We start from the raw sequence: 16,691 nt of genomic DNA on the forward strand, positions 1-16,691 counted from the left end.
CCAGCATGTTTCCTTTATAGTCTTTCAGAGCCTGTAAGGGACTTAACTTATTATTTTTTCAGTAGGTTGAAAAGTATGGGAAGGTTGGAGGCATGATTTTAATTGTAAGTGGTAATATGACTTCCCTCAAAGTCACTTTTTAATTACTGCTTTTGAAATTAATTTTTAAATTTTATTTTGAAGAACTGAGAGTGTTTATACTATCAAATATTTTTAGGCTGTGAACCAGATGCTGTTCTTAATTATACTGCTGTAATACCAGAATCATCATGTTGGAGGTAATTGCATCCTAACCCATCCTAGTAGAGCTCAGTGTGGGACCTGCCCCTTTGTTTTCAGCTCAGTAAGCCTTCTCTTTCCTGATGCTTTGATCATTTGCCAAATAACTCTGTTGGCATCAGAGGGTTTTTCCATTGGGCTTCTTTTCTATTATAAGGCACACCAAATATCTATTTTTTTCCCTATTGAAATGTTGGCTGCTTTCATTTGGCTTCCTCAAAATGTTTAGCGGTGATTAATTGGTACTCCAGGGCATTTCTCCATGATAACTTACCTTGCAAATGAATATATTTGTGCATGAGGTGGTTATGTGGTCATGCAATGAGGCTGTGATAGAGCAGAGGAAAGACGCATGCTTCCCAGTTCCCACACACTGGGAACAAGTCTCTGTGTCCTCACCTATTAGATTCTCCTTTCCCAACTCATTAGTATTGTAGATCTCCGTCTTCTCAGGTGTCAGCAACTTCTGCAGCTTCATCAACTTTTGAGAACTCATCTGATTCACCATTTTGAAGGAGAGTCAGAAATGCACTGGGTAGGCTTTGTACTCCGCTGAATGATGCTCGTGTTAAAACTGATGTGTTTCCAAATGGTTTGTAAGAAATGTACATAATACAATTAATATGCAGTTAGCTTAGACTAAGTGACTTTATCTCTCTCTTTACATAGTTGCCAGCATAGTGCAAAAAGTACCTGGCTGACTTTCGGCAAGTCCAGTGAACTGCAGGGGTAACGGTCCATTCGCCGGGCTGGAGCTTCCCTGTGTGAATATTCTCTCCTTCAGTTGTCTGTGTTTCAGTAGGCAGACTGGACAACATGCATGATATGCTTGAGTACTTTAGCATGAAGTTTGCGCTACGGGCTGTTTGAAAAGATTGTGTCTTTTTGTGTACTGTAGCTTTCTCATGACCTTACGCGTTTAAAGGAGCATTATGAGAAAAAGATGAAAGATTTGATGGCAAACACTGTGGGAGCAGTAGAGATTCAGCAACTAAAGCAAAAACATGAGCTGAAGGTAGCGTAGTTAATTTCTGTAATTAGCTATGTTTAAATTATTGCTTTTCCAACGCAGGCCGTGTTGTCTTTTTCTTTTAATAATAGCTTGAAAAAAATGGACAATAGTTTGTTTAAAATGAGTTCTAAATGTAGCAGCAGTTTGTCTTGAAAATATTTTGTCAGTAACTTTTTCTCATGCTTATTTATCAATCGTAGCCATTTCAGCAGATCAGACAGGACATTGTCCTGCCTTTACCACAGAGTCTGAGCTAGGAGTACAACCCCAGTGAGCTCCACAGGGCACGTCTGACCCTGGCTTTTTGTCTGTGTTGCATAAAAATTGTAGGACTAAGAATGTTGCTGCTATCCATTTCTGAATGGAATGAGCATACAAAGGCTATTTTTATGGAGTTTTTTAATGCTAAAAACTTTATCTCAGGCAAAAAAAAACCTGCCTGATTGCAGCACGACAGCTTTATTTGTATTCTAATGTAGCTGATGATGTCAGCACAGTTCTGGCAGTGGTGGTTTGGCGGCCGCTGGGAAAGGAAGAGTACAAACCAGTTTAGTTTCCTAGTGAAACATCTCTTTTTTTTATTTTTATTTTTTTTTTTCCTCCAAGGAACTTCCATGTTGTTGAAGTGTATTATAAAATTCTACTTAATTAAACCAGTATACTGATTTCTTCAATTAACGAAATTATTGTTTTTAACATTTTCTGCAAGACACAGTGGTTATTTAAGAATGTAGTCAATACAAAATTGAATCTTTAAGTTGGAAATATTCTGGTAGAGCTAGTGGCAGATGAATGAGAAGCCTTGCCATGAATGACCTTTCTTAGTATTTATTTGTTATATAATACAATGCTGAGCTATTGAGTTTATTGTGATGTCAGATATTTTGAAGCAGAAGGGTTCTTAAACCATTTTGAACATACATGGAAGGTTGTCATAAAGTAAGACCCTTTGTTCAGGTTTGATTTTACTAGGAAGAAGTACGGATGTTCACATCTGCAGTTTGATGGCTGTGTGTACTTCCAGTATATTTATTTGACTTTGGGCTATATTTATAGCCCCCAGTTGACAGTATTTTTAAAAAGATGCTAAAAGTACTCTGCATGGTATGCAGAAGTGGATTCCCATTATTCACTGAACATGTAGACTGTATTCTTTATCTTACAGATGCAAAAGCTCATGAGAGCTGCTAGAGAAGGTACCAAAGATGGACTTGAAAAGACAAAAGCAGCTGTGAAGAAGGGTCGTTCTTTCATTAGAACTAAGTCTTTTATTTCTCAAGGTATGTGCCTGTTATTTTACTCAGTTAATGTTTCTTCTAGTTATTTCTGAGAAAGGGTGTGAATAGCTGAGTACAATTTTTATTTGTACTAGGAACCAAGTACTGGATGCACAGAATTATAGAATCATAGAATGATTTGGGTTGGAAGGACCTTAGAGATCATCTAGTTCCAACCCCCTGCCATTGGCAGGAACACCGCTTACTAGATCAGAATGTCAAATCAGTTCTATGTCAGCTAATAATAGTTTAGCATTCAGTTCAGATCACTGCACAGTCACTGCATCTTGAGTAGTTTTGGATTTAGGGTGCAGTGACCTCTGAATCTGAAAGCAAGACAGAAGAGTCCACTTAAAAAAATGTGAGTGTAATAGATGCTAGCTAGAAATTGGTATATGGGGATTATAGAAATTTGATTAGGGTATTCAGTTTGTCTACTTCCCTCCCTTGAATAACTCTGCCTGATAGTGGAAGCTTTATCACACTTTAGTGATTTTAGTTTAAAAAAAAAAAAAAAAGAAGTATGGGGGGAGGGTCTTGAATTAGGAGCTGTCAAAACAGGAGTTTTAAATTCAAACAAGCATCAGTCCTCTGATATGACCCACAGAGACCACAGACCACAGTTCTTTTTTTCATGGGACAGGGAGTAGTAAGAAAACTGAAACTTCTTTCTTCTCCATGGTAAAACTGAGTGGTAGCCTGTTCTTCTGCTTAGGTTTCTGCTCAGCTTATTAAGTGGTTGTAACTTCAGAGCTTTTAGAACTATAGTTTTAAGAAGGTAAAACCACAAGATTGGCGTAGGATGGTTTTTAGCAAGTAAGCTAACTTAAAGCTGTGTTGTATGTAACTGTAAGGGCTAGTGCACATATCACATTCCTGTCATGGGCTAAATTTAGGGGATTCACAACCACAGGAAAGAAAGTAGATTGCAGTTGTAGTGGTAAAAAATGTATTCTCACCTTCTTTCTGTTGCAAGGAGGAAATGACCTTCATCAGCACAGCAATGTTACAATGGACCCAGCTTTCTCCTTTATTTATCATGAGGTTAGGTAGCAGATGTAGGATATCTGTGGATGGTTTAATACTTTAGGCCACTTACCAAATCAACAGGGAGCGTGTGATAAATTTGTTAAGCTCATAAGTTCCAGTAGCCAACAGAACTGCTTCCCTTAATTCCCTTTTTGTTATCAGCTGCAGTTTCTCTCACAGTCCCTTCTTTCTCCTCTGTTGGTGTCTGGCTGTTTGACTGGCTGTGTGCTGCCACCTACCTCCACACTTCTGTTACGCTTCTTGCGTAAAATTAGTGGCTCTGAGAAATACGTAGGGAGCAATGTGGAATCCTTTCTTCTTGCAAGTGCCATTTTGATACGTTTGGCTACTGATTTTAATTCAGTTTATGAACAGCTATATGGAATTTCTTGCACTGAATTACATTATGAACGTGTTTAATTTCTTTCCAAAAATGATTTATTTCAAAACTACAGGCCTTTGACCCTGCAGCTTTAGTCCTAGTTGTCACACTGGACAGCCCTGTGCTTGTATCTGTGAAGAGGGAAGAAAGGTCAAGCAGTAGATGCATAGGTTATCTGCTTCTGTTTTAGGACATTGAACTGTCTTTTGTAAGTTGCTCTGTGTTAGTGTGCTTCACAGATGCTATAGAAATGCGGAGAAATTTCATTTGCATAGTAAGTTAAGTCTACTCTGTAAATACTGTTCTTGGACAGTTGAATCTTTGTCTAGTTCCCTTTTTTTTTTTTTTTAATTTATACATTCTAAAAGTTGATGTTTTGGTTATTCAATTATTTTTAGATCACAGATCATCATGCCTGGAAGAAGAGGAGCTAAATTTATTTATTGATGTGGACTGTGTGCATACAGAAGCAATTATGACCCCTATGCCTGAAGGATTATCACAACAGCAGGTAACAGTCTTTTGGAATTTCTGGAGCTCCAAGATTTCTGTTTTAAATATGGAGAATATTCTGCATACTCTCTGAGTCTAAAGTTTTCTTGTGATTTAAAAAAAGATGAAGTTGAGTCTAGAGAAGTGTCATCCCCTCACGGTCTATATTAATGCTGGAAACTATCAGCATCAGTTTGAATTTTTGACTGAAAATAAATCCTGTGAGTTCATGTTACTCTGTTGTTATGGTAAGTAATAATAGCTGGATGTGAGCTTTTAGTGTTTTGTGGTGTGAAGTCCTGAGTTGGTCAGTACCTTCAGAAAGTGTGCAGCAAATCTAATGGTATTTCTTGAAAACGAATTAAGGAGAGGTTGAAAAGAGTTGTATGGGCTTTTTTTTTCTCTACTTGTCAAGTTTCATAAAATATTAAAATAAATGTTTAAATGAAATGTTAAAACTTGGCAAATTTTAAATAAATATATCCTCTTCAGAAAAGAGAGAGAGAGCTCTTAGTTTGGAATAAACTACTATTCTTGGTTATCTATCCAGGAGGAGCAACCCAACTGAGCAGGGATGGAGTTAGGAAAGCCAGAGCTCAGCTGAAGCTAGTGAAGTGTGATGGAAGAAAAGAAAGGTTCCTCATCTCTGTATCTCTATAGGTATATCACAGAATCACAGAATTGTAGGGGTTGGAAGGGACCTCCAGAGATCATCGAGTCCAACCCCCCTGCCAAAGCAGGTTCCCTACAGCAGGTTGCACAGGTAGGCATCCAGGCAGGTCTTGAACATCTCCAGAGAAGGAGACTCCACCACCTCCCTGGGCAGCCTGTTCCAGTGCTCCGTCACCTCACTGTAAAGAAGTTCTTGCGCACATTTGTGCGGAACTTCCTATGCTGCAGTTTCCGGCCGTTTCCCCTTGTCCTGTCACCCTTCACCGCTGAAAAGAGTCCAGCTTCACCATTCTGCCCCCCACACCTCAGATATTTATAGACCTGGATCAGGTCCCCTCTCAGTCTTCTCAAGGCTGAACAGACCCAGTTCACTCAGCCTTTCCTCATAGGAGAGATGCTCCAGGCCCTTCACCATCTTTGTGGCCCTCCGCTGGACTCTTTCCAAGAGATCCTCGTCTTTTTTGTACTGGGGAGCCCAGAACTGGATGCAGTACTCCAGATGAGGCCTTACCAGGGCAGAGTAGAGGGGGAGGATCACCTCCTTCGACCTGCTGGCCACGCTCTTTTTAATGCACCCCAGGATGCCATTGGCCCTCTTGGCCACAAGGGCACACTGCTGGCTCATGGCCAACCTGTCATCCACCAGGACACCCAGGTCCTTCTCCGCAGAGCTCCCCTCCAGCAGGTCATCCCCCAACCTGTACTGGTGCATGCAATTATTCCTCCCCGTATATATATATATAGATGTATATAGATGCACATGTAAGAAAAAGGAAAGTTAAGAAAAATAAGGTCTGACAAAGGACACTGAGAAGACTGAGAAAGTCAGTGCCACTTTTGGCTCAGCTTTTACTAATTAAGGATTGTCCTCAGACTTTGAGAGCCTCCAACCCTACAGACAGGTCCTGTGAATTATTACCTGCAGTGGAAGAGTATGCAGCTAAGGGATGCTGGTGCTGTGGCCAGTTGGAATTATGCATGTTGCATAGGTGACATGAATTTAGTGGTACTGAAGGGAAGGCCTTTATCATCAGTACCTTGGAAAAAATTAGACATCACACTCATCAGTGGTACAAAGTCCAGTAGGTGGCCAGTGTTAGTAGTGTCCTCTGGGAGCTGATGCAGAGCCAGTGCTGTTTAATGTCATTAACAATCTGGATACCAGCTGCAAGGCACTTCTCAGAATTTTTGCAGACAGCGCTGAAGTGGGATAAGCTGCAGGTAATATGCTGGGAAGTAAGGCTGCCATTCAGGCTGTCTTTGAGCTGAAGAGCTGGTCTGACAGAAAATCCAGGTGTTTCAGCAGATTCAAACAGGACTCTTGGTTTAGGGACAGCATAACCCTGTGTGTGACACAGTTTGGAGTACAGCAGACTATGTGGCAGCCCTTGGTGTTCCAGTTGTACTGGGTGAACTCCAGAAGCCCCTTGCAACCTGAATTACTCTGTGATGAATAAGCTGACTTTATGAATGTGCTTTCTTTAAACAGTAGGTGGCAGGATAGCTTTTGTTTAAATCAGGCTCCTGTTGGACTACTACATTCTGCTTTCTGTGACTATCATGTTAGCTTTTGCATCATTTTAAGACGGTGACATGAAATCTTGTTGTTCACTGTTTATATCTATATGATACTTTAACTAGCAGAAGTGCTAATGCTTGCATGTAGGCCTCTTGTAAGCTATGAAAATTCTGATTAAGTGCTTGTAGGCACTTTAAAATATTTAATTTGTGTACTGTAGAGGCTGAAAAACATTTTGCAAACATATTGATTCTTTCCAGAAGAACGAAGTGCGACAAAAAGTGGAGATACTATCTCCTACTGGTGCAGCCAATATGTTGCACCCAATAAGAAACCGTTAAATCCAGTCTAAATACAAATTAGACACAATGAATTTTACTATATTTATCTTTAAGCAAGGTCTAGCATAATTTTAAAATCTTCTTTTGAAATGCCAGCACTTGAAAGTAAATCCTTACATGACCTGCATATAACTTAATAATATGAAATACAAGTGTGGAGAATTAAAGGCAGCTGCAGAGAATAAAGCAGGAGGCCACAGAGAAGAGAAGCAAATCTGAGATTTGAGTTTCATGGTAACTTATGCTAGTTTAGAACAGGAAAAGAAGCAATTTTGCCTTGTCTTGTGCTTGTGGGAAATGTTGTATTTCTGCCCTCGTATTGTTTTCTCCCTCAAACAGAACACCACTTTTGAAAGCCTCGGGATGAGTTGGATTAGAAACTTCTTTTAGGTGAAAATAAATCCTTAAAAATAATAAGAAATATAATGCGTATCAGTTAAAAGTTTTACTTTTGAATCAGATCAATTTCTCCATCCTTCCATGTATGCAATATGCATTTCAGCTGGGGGAGTGAAGGAGGATATCTGATGAGTAGCCTACAGTCTGTAAACGTAAAATGTAAACATAAAATGTGATAGTATTTCCTGAAACTCGTCTCATTGTGCCAGTTGGTATGAATATAGAGAAGGTTTTCACTTGTCTCTAGATCTGCCTGTGTTCATGATGAGGACAGGACAGCAGGCCCACAGGCACACTGGCCCGAAAAGCTGAGAAGTGGGGTGGAGGGGGGGAGAGGGAGGAGGGGGAACAAAGAGGGAAATGAATAATAATAAATATAAAATAATATATTTTAATAATATTTTTATATATAATATAAATATACATATATATAATATTATAATATATAATATATATAATAAATATTTTAATAATAAATATAATATAATAATAAATATAATAAATATAATACATAAAAAAAACAAACAGTGGCAACGATCTGAGAAGGAAAGTTAGCTTACTAATTATGATAACAGAAATACAAGTTAATTGGGATTGAAGCTAATAAACCAAATAGATGAGAGAGAGCGTGTCCCAAACCAAAGGCCTTACTGTAAAGCTGAAGGCAAGATGGCTAGGGAGCAAGCACAGCCAAGACGAGCAGCAAAAAAGAGCAGTCTCATGGCTTGTGGGCAGTTTTATCTTTCCTTCTGAATGGAAAATGGAAATGCAAAATCCTCTGGGGTATGTAGTTGTTCTCTTCTGAGAACCAGGTACCCAGAAAATTGGCAGTCCACAGAACTGGAGCATTTAACTCTTGAACTCCCAGTGCTCTACATGATGTCATGATATGGGATACCTATAAGAAAAATCGTAAAACCATGACAGCATGGTAATATTGCCACCTTCTACCCCTTGAGCCCAAATCCTGACTTAGATACTTTACTTTACTTTCCTTTGGCCTTGCCTTAAAAAAGCGATTAATTTTTGCTTATTTGTCCCACAAATCAGTCCTATAAAGGTTATATAATATTAAAAAAAAAAAAAAAATAGAAGCAAGTAGAAAGAAGGACTTCTGCTTGAAGACTGATTTTTGAACACCATTAACTTGTTTTATTGTGGTTATTTACTGAAATAGCCAATATCTTCTGTAGCTGTTGTTGTCTATATCTAAATTCATATATCTACAATTAAATTGTATTAGAACTAAAGTTTGGAATTTGAACAGTAAACAAAGACTACATAGGCTTGCAGTAACTGTTATTGTCCTAATAATAATTTTAGAGTAATGGTAAATTTAATGACTCTTGAAGAAGTAGAGTAAACTAGAAGTAGTTTATTTTATGGCAGTGCCAGAATTGCTTTGTGTTTTTTTGCTTGTTATTAATGTGAAAATTTGATCATGAATATTCCTTGTTACAATGAATATGTTTACCTGAGAAAGCTGTTTTTCCTCAACAGGTTGTGAGAAGATATATTTTGGGCTCTGTAGTTGATAGTGAAAAGAATTATGTGGATGCTCTGAAAAGAATCTTGGAGGTACGTTGTTAACTTTGGTATTTTATGATTTGAGATATGAAAATTAATTGAATAATTGAAATAATTGAAATTTGAAATTAATCCTTAATGGATCTGTAGTATGACTCTCAGGCTTTCCTACAGATTCTTTATGCCAAATGTTTCGAGAGATTTTATTTGTATATACTGTTACATAAATTGTTATTGTTTCTTCTGTGTATAGGAGACCCCATTTTTAGGTGGTTTTAATCTATGTCTTTTTTTTTTCCACAGCAATATGAGAAGCCCCTTTCAGAAATGGAACCAAAATTACTGAGTGAAAGAAAACTCAAAATGGTCTTCTATAGAATTAAAGAAATTCTTCAATGCCATTCAATGTTTCAAATAGCCCTGGCGAGTCGTGTGTCTGAGTGGGATTCTGTTGAAATGATTGGCGATGTCTTTGTTGCTTCAGTAAGCAAATACATCTGAACAGATAATCTATTTTTAGTTTAGAATTGTTGTTCAATCGTATCTTTCTGTCTAATTTGACCATTTTATTCCCATGGTCTTCAGTGCCTGCGGCAACTGTCAGAATGTGTATGTACCATTCTGGTAAGGAACATGTGTCTTCAGCTAGCTTAGCAGATGAGAAGATTGTGGCTAAAATTTTCAGGCTTTGATGAAGCTTTGAGATGCTTAACTAAATAGTTTCTTTTTCAGAGTAGAGTGATTCAAAAACCAACCAAAATTAGTGAGACTGAAACTCCTTATCTCTTAAAAAACACCTACGTACATTGGACTTAGAATATTTGTTGAGAAAACAAAGAAGAAAAAAAAATCACAGTAGGTAACGTCCTGAATTCCTCAGTCTGAACTGAGCCTGGAGCACTGATGAAGAATATTTACAAAACACCACTTAATGGAAGTCCATCCAGTGGAGGACTGTTTGAATTAGAGGAAACAAAATGTTCTCTCAATTGGTAGATTTTATTTCTGTAAGTGTGTGATTGAAAAGGCTACCTACCTTGCTGATTTGAGTATTTTGCTTTGTTGCCTCCCAGCTTCTGGGTATTACAGCTTTTTCCTTTCATCCAAAAGAGAGCTGGGATCTATGTTTTTGAGTGCTTTGACCCCACTTTAATAAAAAAGGAATGTTTACTGAAGATTTTCTTTTTAAACCTGATCTGTCTTGTTTTGACTGGAGCAAGTTGGGGCGTATTAATTAGACCAGCTCTGCAAAAGAGAGGGATAATCTTTACTAAGTAAGCAATAGGCAGTGATCTTTCCCTTCATGTGGCAGTTTGCAAGCTGCAACATCTGCTTTCTTGATAAATGCCAGCTGAAGATGGGGCATTAATATGACTGGGACTTCACTTGTTCAACAAATCTGGAAGGTAGGCAGGAGTGCATTACTGCTGTTGATCATGGGATCCCACCAGCTGCTTTGACTCTCACTTGGAGGCCTCTTGATTACTCAGTCCTCGTGCCCTACTATTGTAGCCAAGATGATGCTATTTCTGTAAATTTACATTTTTGTAATTCACAGCTGCTACATCGTTAGATCTCCAGCCTGTGTTTTGTGGAAAAGTTATTTTAGGCATCATCAGTATTTCTGTAGATGCAGCACTAAACCAAGCGAAAGCCTTCAGCACCTAACAAAATGAGTCCTTATTCTGTCAGGGCTCTAAATAATAATGCTTTCAGATGTCTTTTGGGCTTATACATAAGTTTTACCTGCTTTTGTCTTTAGTTTTCGAAGTCGATGGTATTGGATGCGTACAGTGAATACGTAAACAACTTCAGTACAGCTGTGGGGATTCTGAAGAAAACATGTGCCACCAAACCTGCCTTTCTAGATTTCTTGAAGGTGAGTTATTATTTCACTACTGTATTTTCAGGGTGATAACGTGATTTTAGATCTTGCATGTATGTTGAAGAGCAGAGTGTTTTTGTTTTTGCTCAGTTTACTGGCTGGTGTTTGTATGACTATACTTGAGAAAAGACTGGAATTCTTTCATGCCAGGTGACCTTCAAAGAATAGTTCACCATTTGAATCCTCTTATTTGGGATTTATTTTATGTTTGACCTCCTTATTGCATTGTGCAGAGTCATACAACTATACTTATGTTCCAGATTAAATTCCTATTATTTTGAATTTATTTTTTATTTTTTTGCGATCTGCTGGGGTGAAATTGAAAGTATTTGTACAGAATGCTTATTACCCTGATGCTTTCAGTAATGTTTATTGAAAGCCTGCCACATGCAACAGAACTGCTGGGAAGTCTTAGGGATGATACCCTATGGAGGATAGGCAGAATCCACTGCAAGGCTTTTAGGCTATCAGTTCCAGCAGTGGCGTAACTACCTCGTGTCACTCCTTGTCAGTACCAGCATTGATAGTACTCAGAGCTGGTCTCACAGCTGAACTCTGAGAACACAATAAATTTCTATACTTTCTTCTTTTACTTCTGCCCACCTACAGCTAACAGGCTGTGAGCCAGAATGTTCTCTGCTGCTGGCTGGACAAAAAAATAAATACATGTATGTGCCTTGGAAATAAATAGGGAAAAACAAATTGCTGTGAGGCTGATAATAAAAATAGAAAATAAATAGGAACTGGAGCATTATACCCATTTAATGTTATTTGGTTTTTGTACTGTAATGTTTCTTCTACTCTTCTTGGGTTGGGTCATCTGTGATTCTAATCAGAATATTTCCAAATGTTGGAGTGAGTTATACATACAGGGCTTCTGCGTATGTAAATGATTGTTTTTTTGTCATTTTGATTATCAGGACTAGTAGATAAAAACAAATTCTTATATATTCCTTTCCAAACAGAAATTGATGCTCTTTTCCTTAGTTTCTTTTAATAAAGAAAATGAAAGTCTCTTTTTGTTTCTGTAGTACTGAGGTGATTATATTTTCTTTAGATTTTCTCTTAAAAAACACGTTGGTTGTTACACCTCTCTGGTCTCAGTCCCAAGAAACAGTCCAACAGCAGTAAATTAGACTATAAATCAACAAATCACTTAGGAATTTTAGATTTAAGACCCTGAACAAGTACATTCGCTTTATTGTCCTTGATGTTAAGCAGACATTTCATGGTGCTGGTTATGTGAGAAGCATGAAGGTGCTCTGACAGTGTATATATATATGTGCTGCCTTGCTTGTGGGGCTCCATCCCCGCTGTACTTTTTTGGGGAGTAGATCTCAGTTGAGTGACCATGCTGTCATTTTAATAATGATTTTTTTTTTTTTAAATATTTTTTTTAAATGAAAATGAGAATATTTGCAGTACTGCTGTAATGAATGGTAATTATGTTGAAGAACTTTCAGAACATTTTCCTTTCATTCTGTGCCTGATGGAAATACAGAAGTAAACAGTGTGACGTTCTTGCATTGCAGCAGTGCCAGGAGTCAAGCCCTGATCGGATTACACTGTATGGTTTAATGATGAAACCTATCCAGCGCTTCCCACAGTTCATTCTGCTATTGCAGGTAAAGAATATTTACCAAATAGATTTACCCAAGAATGTTCTCATTGTGTTCTCATGTGGCTTGCCTGTGGGCTTTCTGGGTAGCTGTCTTCTGCTGGAGAGGAGCAGTAGGAGTTACCACTGGATCATGAGGAAATAACAGGGAAGAGAACTTCAGTGCACCATAATGTACTGATCTCTTTGTCTGATTGCACATACTGCAGGAAAATCTCAGTAAATTTGATATACTCTAGGCTGCTAGGCTTATTAAGCTAGATGTAGCTTGTAAGTCCCTTCACATGAAAGCTGTAATTGGAAAGTGCTACTTGTTCATAGCAGTTTAAAATACTAGTAGCAATTACTTTTTGCTTAAGCAAAATGCCAGACAGAATTCCTTGCTTCAGACCTGCTTAGTAACCTTCCAGCCTATGACAGATTTACACAGTGAGTGCGAAGTTTGCAGTGTCACACAGGGCAGGCTTTGGGATGAAGGTCCAGGAATTAGTGGTGAGATTCAGAGGTAGTTGTGGTGGGAGCATGAAGTTAGGTAGCCGTGGCAAATGTTTTTAAGGTAGCAGAAGAGATGGAGTTTACAATAGTAGGAAGTTGTAGTGAATACATGGTGACTTTTAAGTGCTGTGTGAAAGGAGCATTGCTCCAATGTATGCCTACAGAAGGGAAGGATTCTTTAGAAGCTGTTGTGACTTTCGTGGAATAAGTGTGGTCTGCTACTTTGGGATGAGCAAGCTTGTCAACATACTAGTGAGGAATAATGACAGTAATAAACGGAATATAGCACAGATATTATAGATATTTATGATAATATATATTATATAATTTGTAAAAATATTATAGTAGAAAGTATCAGAAAAGTTTAATTTTAAATAATTGCTTATACACCTGCTTATTTTAATACTGATTTTCAAATTACTAAATATTACATGCAACTTGTGTTTATTTGCTTACTTTTGCATTTGATGTTTTTACATTTATTTTCAGGTTACTTCTCTCTACTTTCTCTATAAATAAGCTGTATGCAACTCCATTCAGTATCTTTTAGAAACTATTAAGATATTTTGGAAAATAGCTAAAGCACTGTCTGAATATTCATTAGATATTTATTGGTTTTATTCTTTAAAGAATGTGGCGTTAACATATAATTCCATTGGACATCCTCTAGCCTTTCAGACTTGAGTTTGAAGTTGGACTTGTTTTGTTTGTCTGTTTGTTTAATCATTACTCCTCAGGATATGTTGAAGAACACAAATAAAGGACATCCTGACAGATTACCCCTGCAGATGGCTCTTACAGAACTTGAAACACTAGCAGAAAAGCTGAATGAAAGAAAAAGGGATGCGGATCAGCGCTGTGAAATAAAACAAATAGCAAAAGCAATGAACGAACGTTACCTGAACAAGGTTAGGAAATGTATTTGAAATGTGTGGTGAAAGACTTAATGTTGTTGTTAGTTTCTGGCCTTGAATAATCTTTAGAATGGACGCTGAAAGGATGCCTGTGGGCTTTTTTGTGGTGCTTATTACTGTGGGGTTCTAGTAGTAGATGTGAGATGTAGGTAATCTCCAGGACTGAATGGGTCTGCTGGTTCTAATCATTGTGTGCTTAGGGGGAGGGCAGAAGGGGAGGAGAGGATAGATGCTGAAATAACAGCAATATAGGATAATAAAGTTTCTTGTTTCTGTAGTAAGTTTTCATGCAGATCTCCTGCATGAGAAAATTCAACTTTGAATTTATCCTGGAACTACAGAGTTACTCCTGTATAAAGGAAGGAGCCAGTTCCTCATATAGCAGTGCTTCCAACGGTGGAGCAGTTCTGGGTGTGCTGTGGAACATGTTCATTATCTTCCTTGTTTTAAGGAATGTCACAGTCTGTTTCATTCACACACCTGGATCATACAATAGAATAATCTTTAAAGAACCGTAGAAGGTATTTGGTGGGAGGGGAGGAACAGTTTTCTTTGAGATTGTTAGTGGATATCTGTATTGTGAAAACATATGTGCTTATTTGCACTGTAACTGCTTCTGTCTTTCCTATTGCTCTAATTATTGCTTTAATGAAGTTACAGATAGTTGTGCTGTGGACTTACTCTGGGTTGGAATAATGAGGATGTGCTAAAACTGTGCAAGGAGTATTTCTGTTTGTGATTCATAGTCTTGTAGTTTTAAGGAGAGAAGGCAGTCAACTGGAATATGCTTGTCTTAACCTATTTATCAAAAATGAGAGACTGAATTTATTATCATATTGGAAGCATATTTCCATTCTATGCGTGTTGCAGGATGGATTTTGTGATTTTACTTTCTTTTCTAGATCTTTACACTCCTGCTTTTTGAATTAGCTACTAATTATCATGTACAAGTGATTGAAGGATTTTAAGTTATAGAATATGCCCTTTAAGATGTGGCCAGATTTCTTTTATCCAATGATCTTAACTGTACAGTGTTAAATTCTGTACCGAGAGGACACTGAGATATGTCTTGTGACCTAATATTTGCTTATACAAATTTGGAACAGTGCCAGATGGTGAAACAAGCAGGAAAGGATGTGGATAGATAGGAGGCGAGTGAGTTACAGGCCATTTCATTCTCTTGGCTGCTGCAGAGATGTCTTTCACCTGTGAGGAACTGGTTCATTCTTGCACACATTGTTGAGCCTTAGCGCTTGAAAGAAAATTACAGGAACAATTCACATGTTGTGCATCTTTTGTACATGTCATAGTCTTGGCCGTCTGTGGAAATATGTCAGCTGCACTCCTTAGCTGACTTTGAGAGCCAGTGGAGACAGAGAAGGTAAAAGCACTCTTTATCCACTCACTCCTGTGGGAAATGTCCCTTTGGGATGCCTGGAACCGTGCATAGCATTTAAATGCACTGTGAAAGAAGAAATGAGGGAGGGAAACAACAGGAGCTGCGGAAGCTATGATTTTTTTCTCACTAGACTCCTTTACCAGTATGGAAGACTTTCAGAGGGAATTGCATGTTCCTTATAAAGACTGCAGACCCCTGCAGGCCATACTTCTGGGGGCATGTGTCACTGCTGCTGTAAACTTATCTGTAAACGAAAATCAAATCAGTAAAAAAGCATAATTTATTTGGCAAACCCACCTGGGAGCATTTATATTACTATGGCAAATGGTTGTATTTTCTTTTATCTTTTTTGCTCTGGATGTTAGGTATTCTGTATAATATGGAAAATTGATTGTTTTTAAAACCTAGCTACTCAGCAGTGGAAACAGGTACCTCGTACGGACTGATGATATGGTGGAAACAGTTTACAATGACAAAGGAGAAATTGTCAAAACCAAAGAGCGACGACTTTTCATGTTAAACGATGTGCTGATGTGCGCAACTGTCAACGTGCGGTAAGACTTCTTTTCAATGTTTTAAATGGCCACCAAAGCTTAAGCTGGAAAAAAATGACAGTGAAAAAGCTTTTTTGTTTTTGCTATGGCTGACGATTTCTCTTACTTGTCATAATGAATAGACAGCTAGGTTTCATATCTATCTATCTATCTATATAAAATAAGTTGGAAATTACAAGTAAAGATGTTCTATGCTGATAATCACTCGTGCATTAGTGTTTAGTGGAGTGGAGGCATGCTGCAGCAGGATTTTTTTTTTTTCTCTCTTACTCCTTAAATTCACACTGTCACACATCTGTAACTTGACAGAATTTCCAAATTAAAACAAAACAAGAACCAAAGCTAATGCATGTAGCCAGAAAAAAAAAAAAAAAACTGGAACTTGCTAAAGAAATTCCAGCTGAGGAAAGGTTTTTATCTCTGAGGCCAAACATTGAAGGTTGAAAGCTGAGGTACTTTGAAGAAGGCATTTTTCCATCATGCCTTCTGTTTTAGTTGGCAGTAGCTATTACTGTTACTATACCACTGTGCAGCCAAGGTCATACTCACATTCCAGTCTTGCTTGTATTGTAAAAAGCTTTACGTGTTGGTAAATTCTGACAGAGAAATTGCAGACTGAATCTTAAGCTTTTCTTAAGGATAATATGAGTTGATATCTTAGTTCATTAGTGAAGTGTGAATGCAGTACATATTTTTACATTTCTGTGAATGCTTGGTCTTATGTCAGTGAGCAAGAAGTACCTTCTAATGATTGTGCTTCAGAAAATGCACGAGCATTTTAGGGACTGAAGGAGATGTCTACCAAATTTCATGTATTACACTGGTATCCAGTCCAGAATTTTTGGTCCAAAGAAAAGCACTTTATTGAATGTACCTTTTGATTTTGTGAAGCATCAG

General features: G+C 37.9%; 1 protein-coding gene across 5 annotated transcripts in view; it reads left to right on the forward strand.

The window, feature by feature from the left end:
- The window catches only part of ARHGEF10 (Rho guanine nucleotide exchange factor 10), a 111,275-nt gene that overhangs the window by 37,146 nt on the left and 57,438 nt on the right, over positions 1–16,691 (forward strand). For 3 of the 5 annotated variants that reach the window (XM_042820502.1, XM_042820527.1, XM_042820512.1), the window contains exons 9-17: positions 1,178–1,294; positions 2,457–2,571; positions 4,378–4,490; positions 8,903–8,980; positions 9,233–9,412; positions 10,692–10,808; positions 12,347–12,439; positions 13,665–13,835; positions 15,649–15,794. In XM_042820502.1, the coding sequence (XP_042676436.1) occupies positions 1,178–1,294; positions 2,457–2,571; positions 4,378–4,490; positions 8,903–8,980; positions 9,233–9,412; positions 10,692–10,808; positions 12,347–12,439; positions 13,665–13,835; positions 15,649–15,794 (1,130 nt within the window). The remainder of the gene's footprint in view (positions 1–1,177; positions 1,295–2,456; positions 2,572–4,377; positions 4,491–8,902; positions 8,981–9,232; positions 9,413–10,691; positions 10,809–12,346; positions 12,440–13,664; positions 13,836–15,648; positions 15,795–16,691) is intronic. The other 2 variants (XM_042820518.1, XM_042820535.1) reach the window with 2 other exon arrangements.

Source organism: Centrocercus urophasianus, unplaced genomic scaffold (genome assembly GCF_019232065.1).
Source record: "Centrocercus urophasianus isolate 14NV4802_14NV808 unplaced genomic scaffold, USGS_Curo_1.0 seq_10, whole genome shotgun sequence".
In the NCBI taxonomy this organism is placed as follows: Eukaryota; Metazoa; Chordata; class Aves; order Galliformes; family Phasianidae; genus Centrocercus; species Centrocercus urophasianus.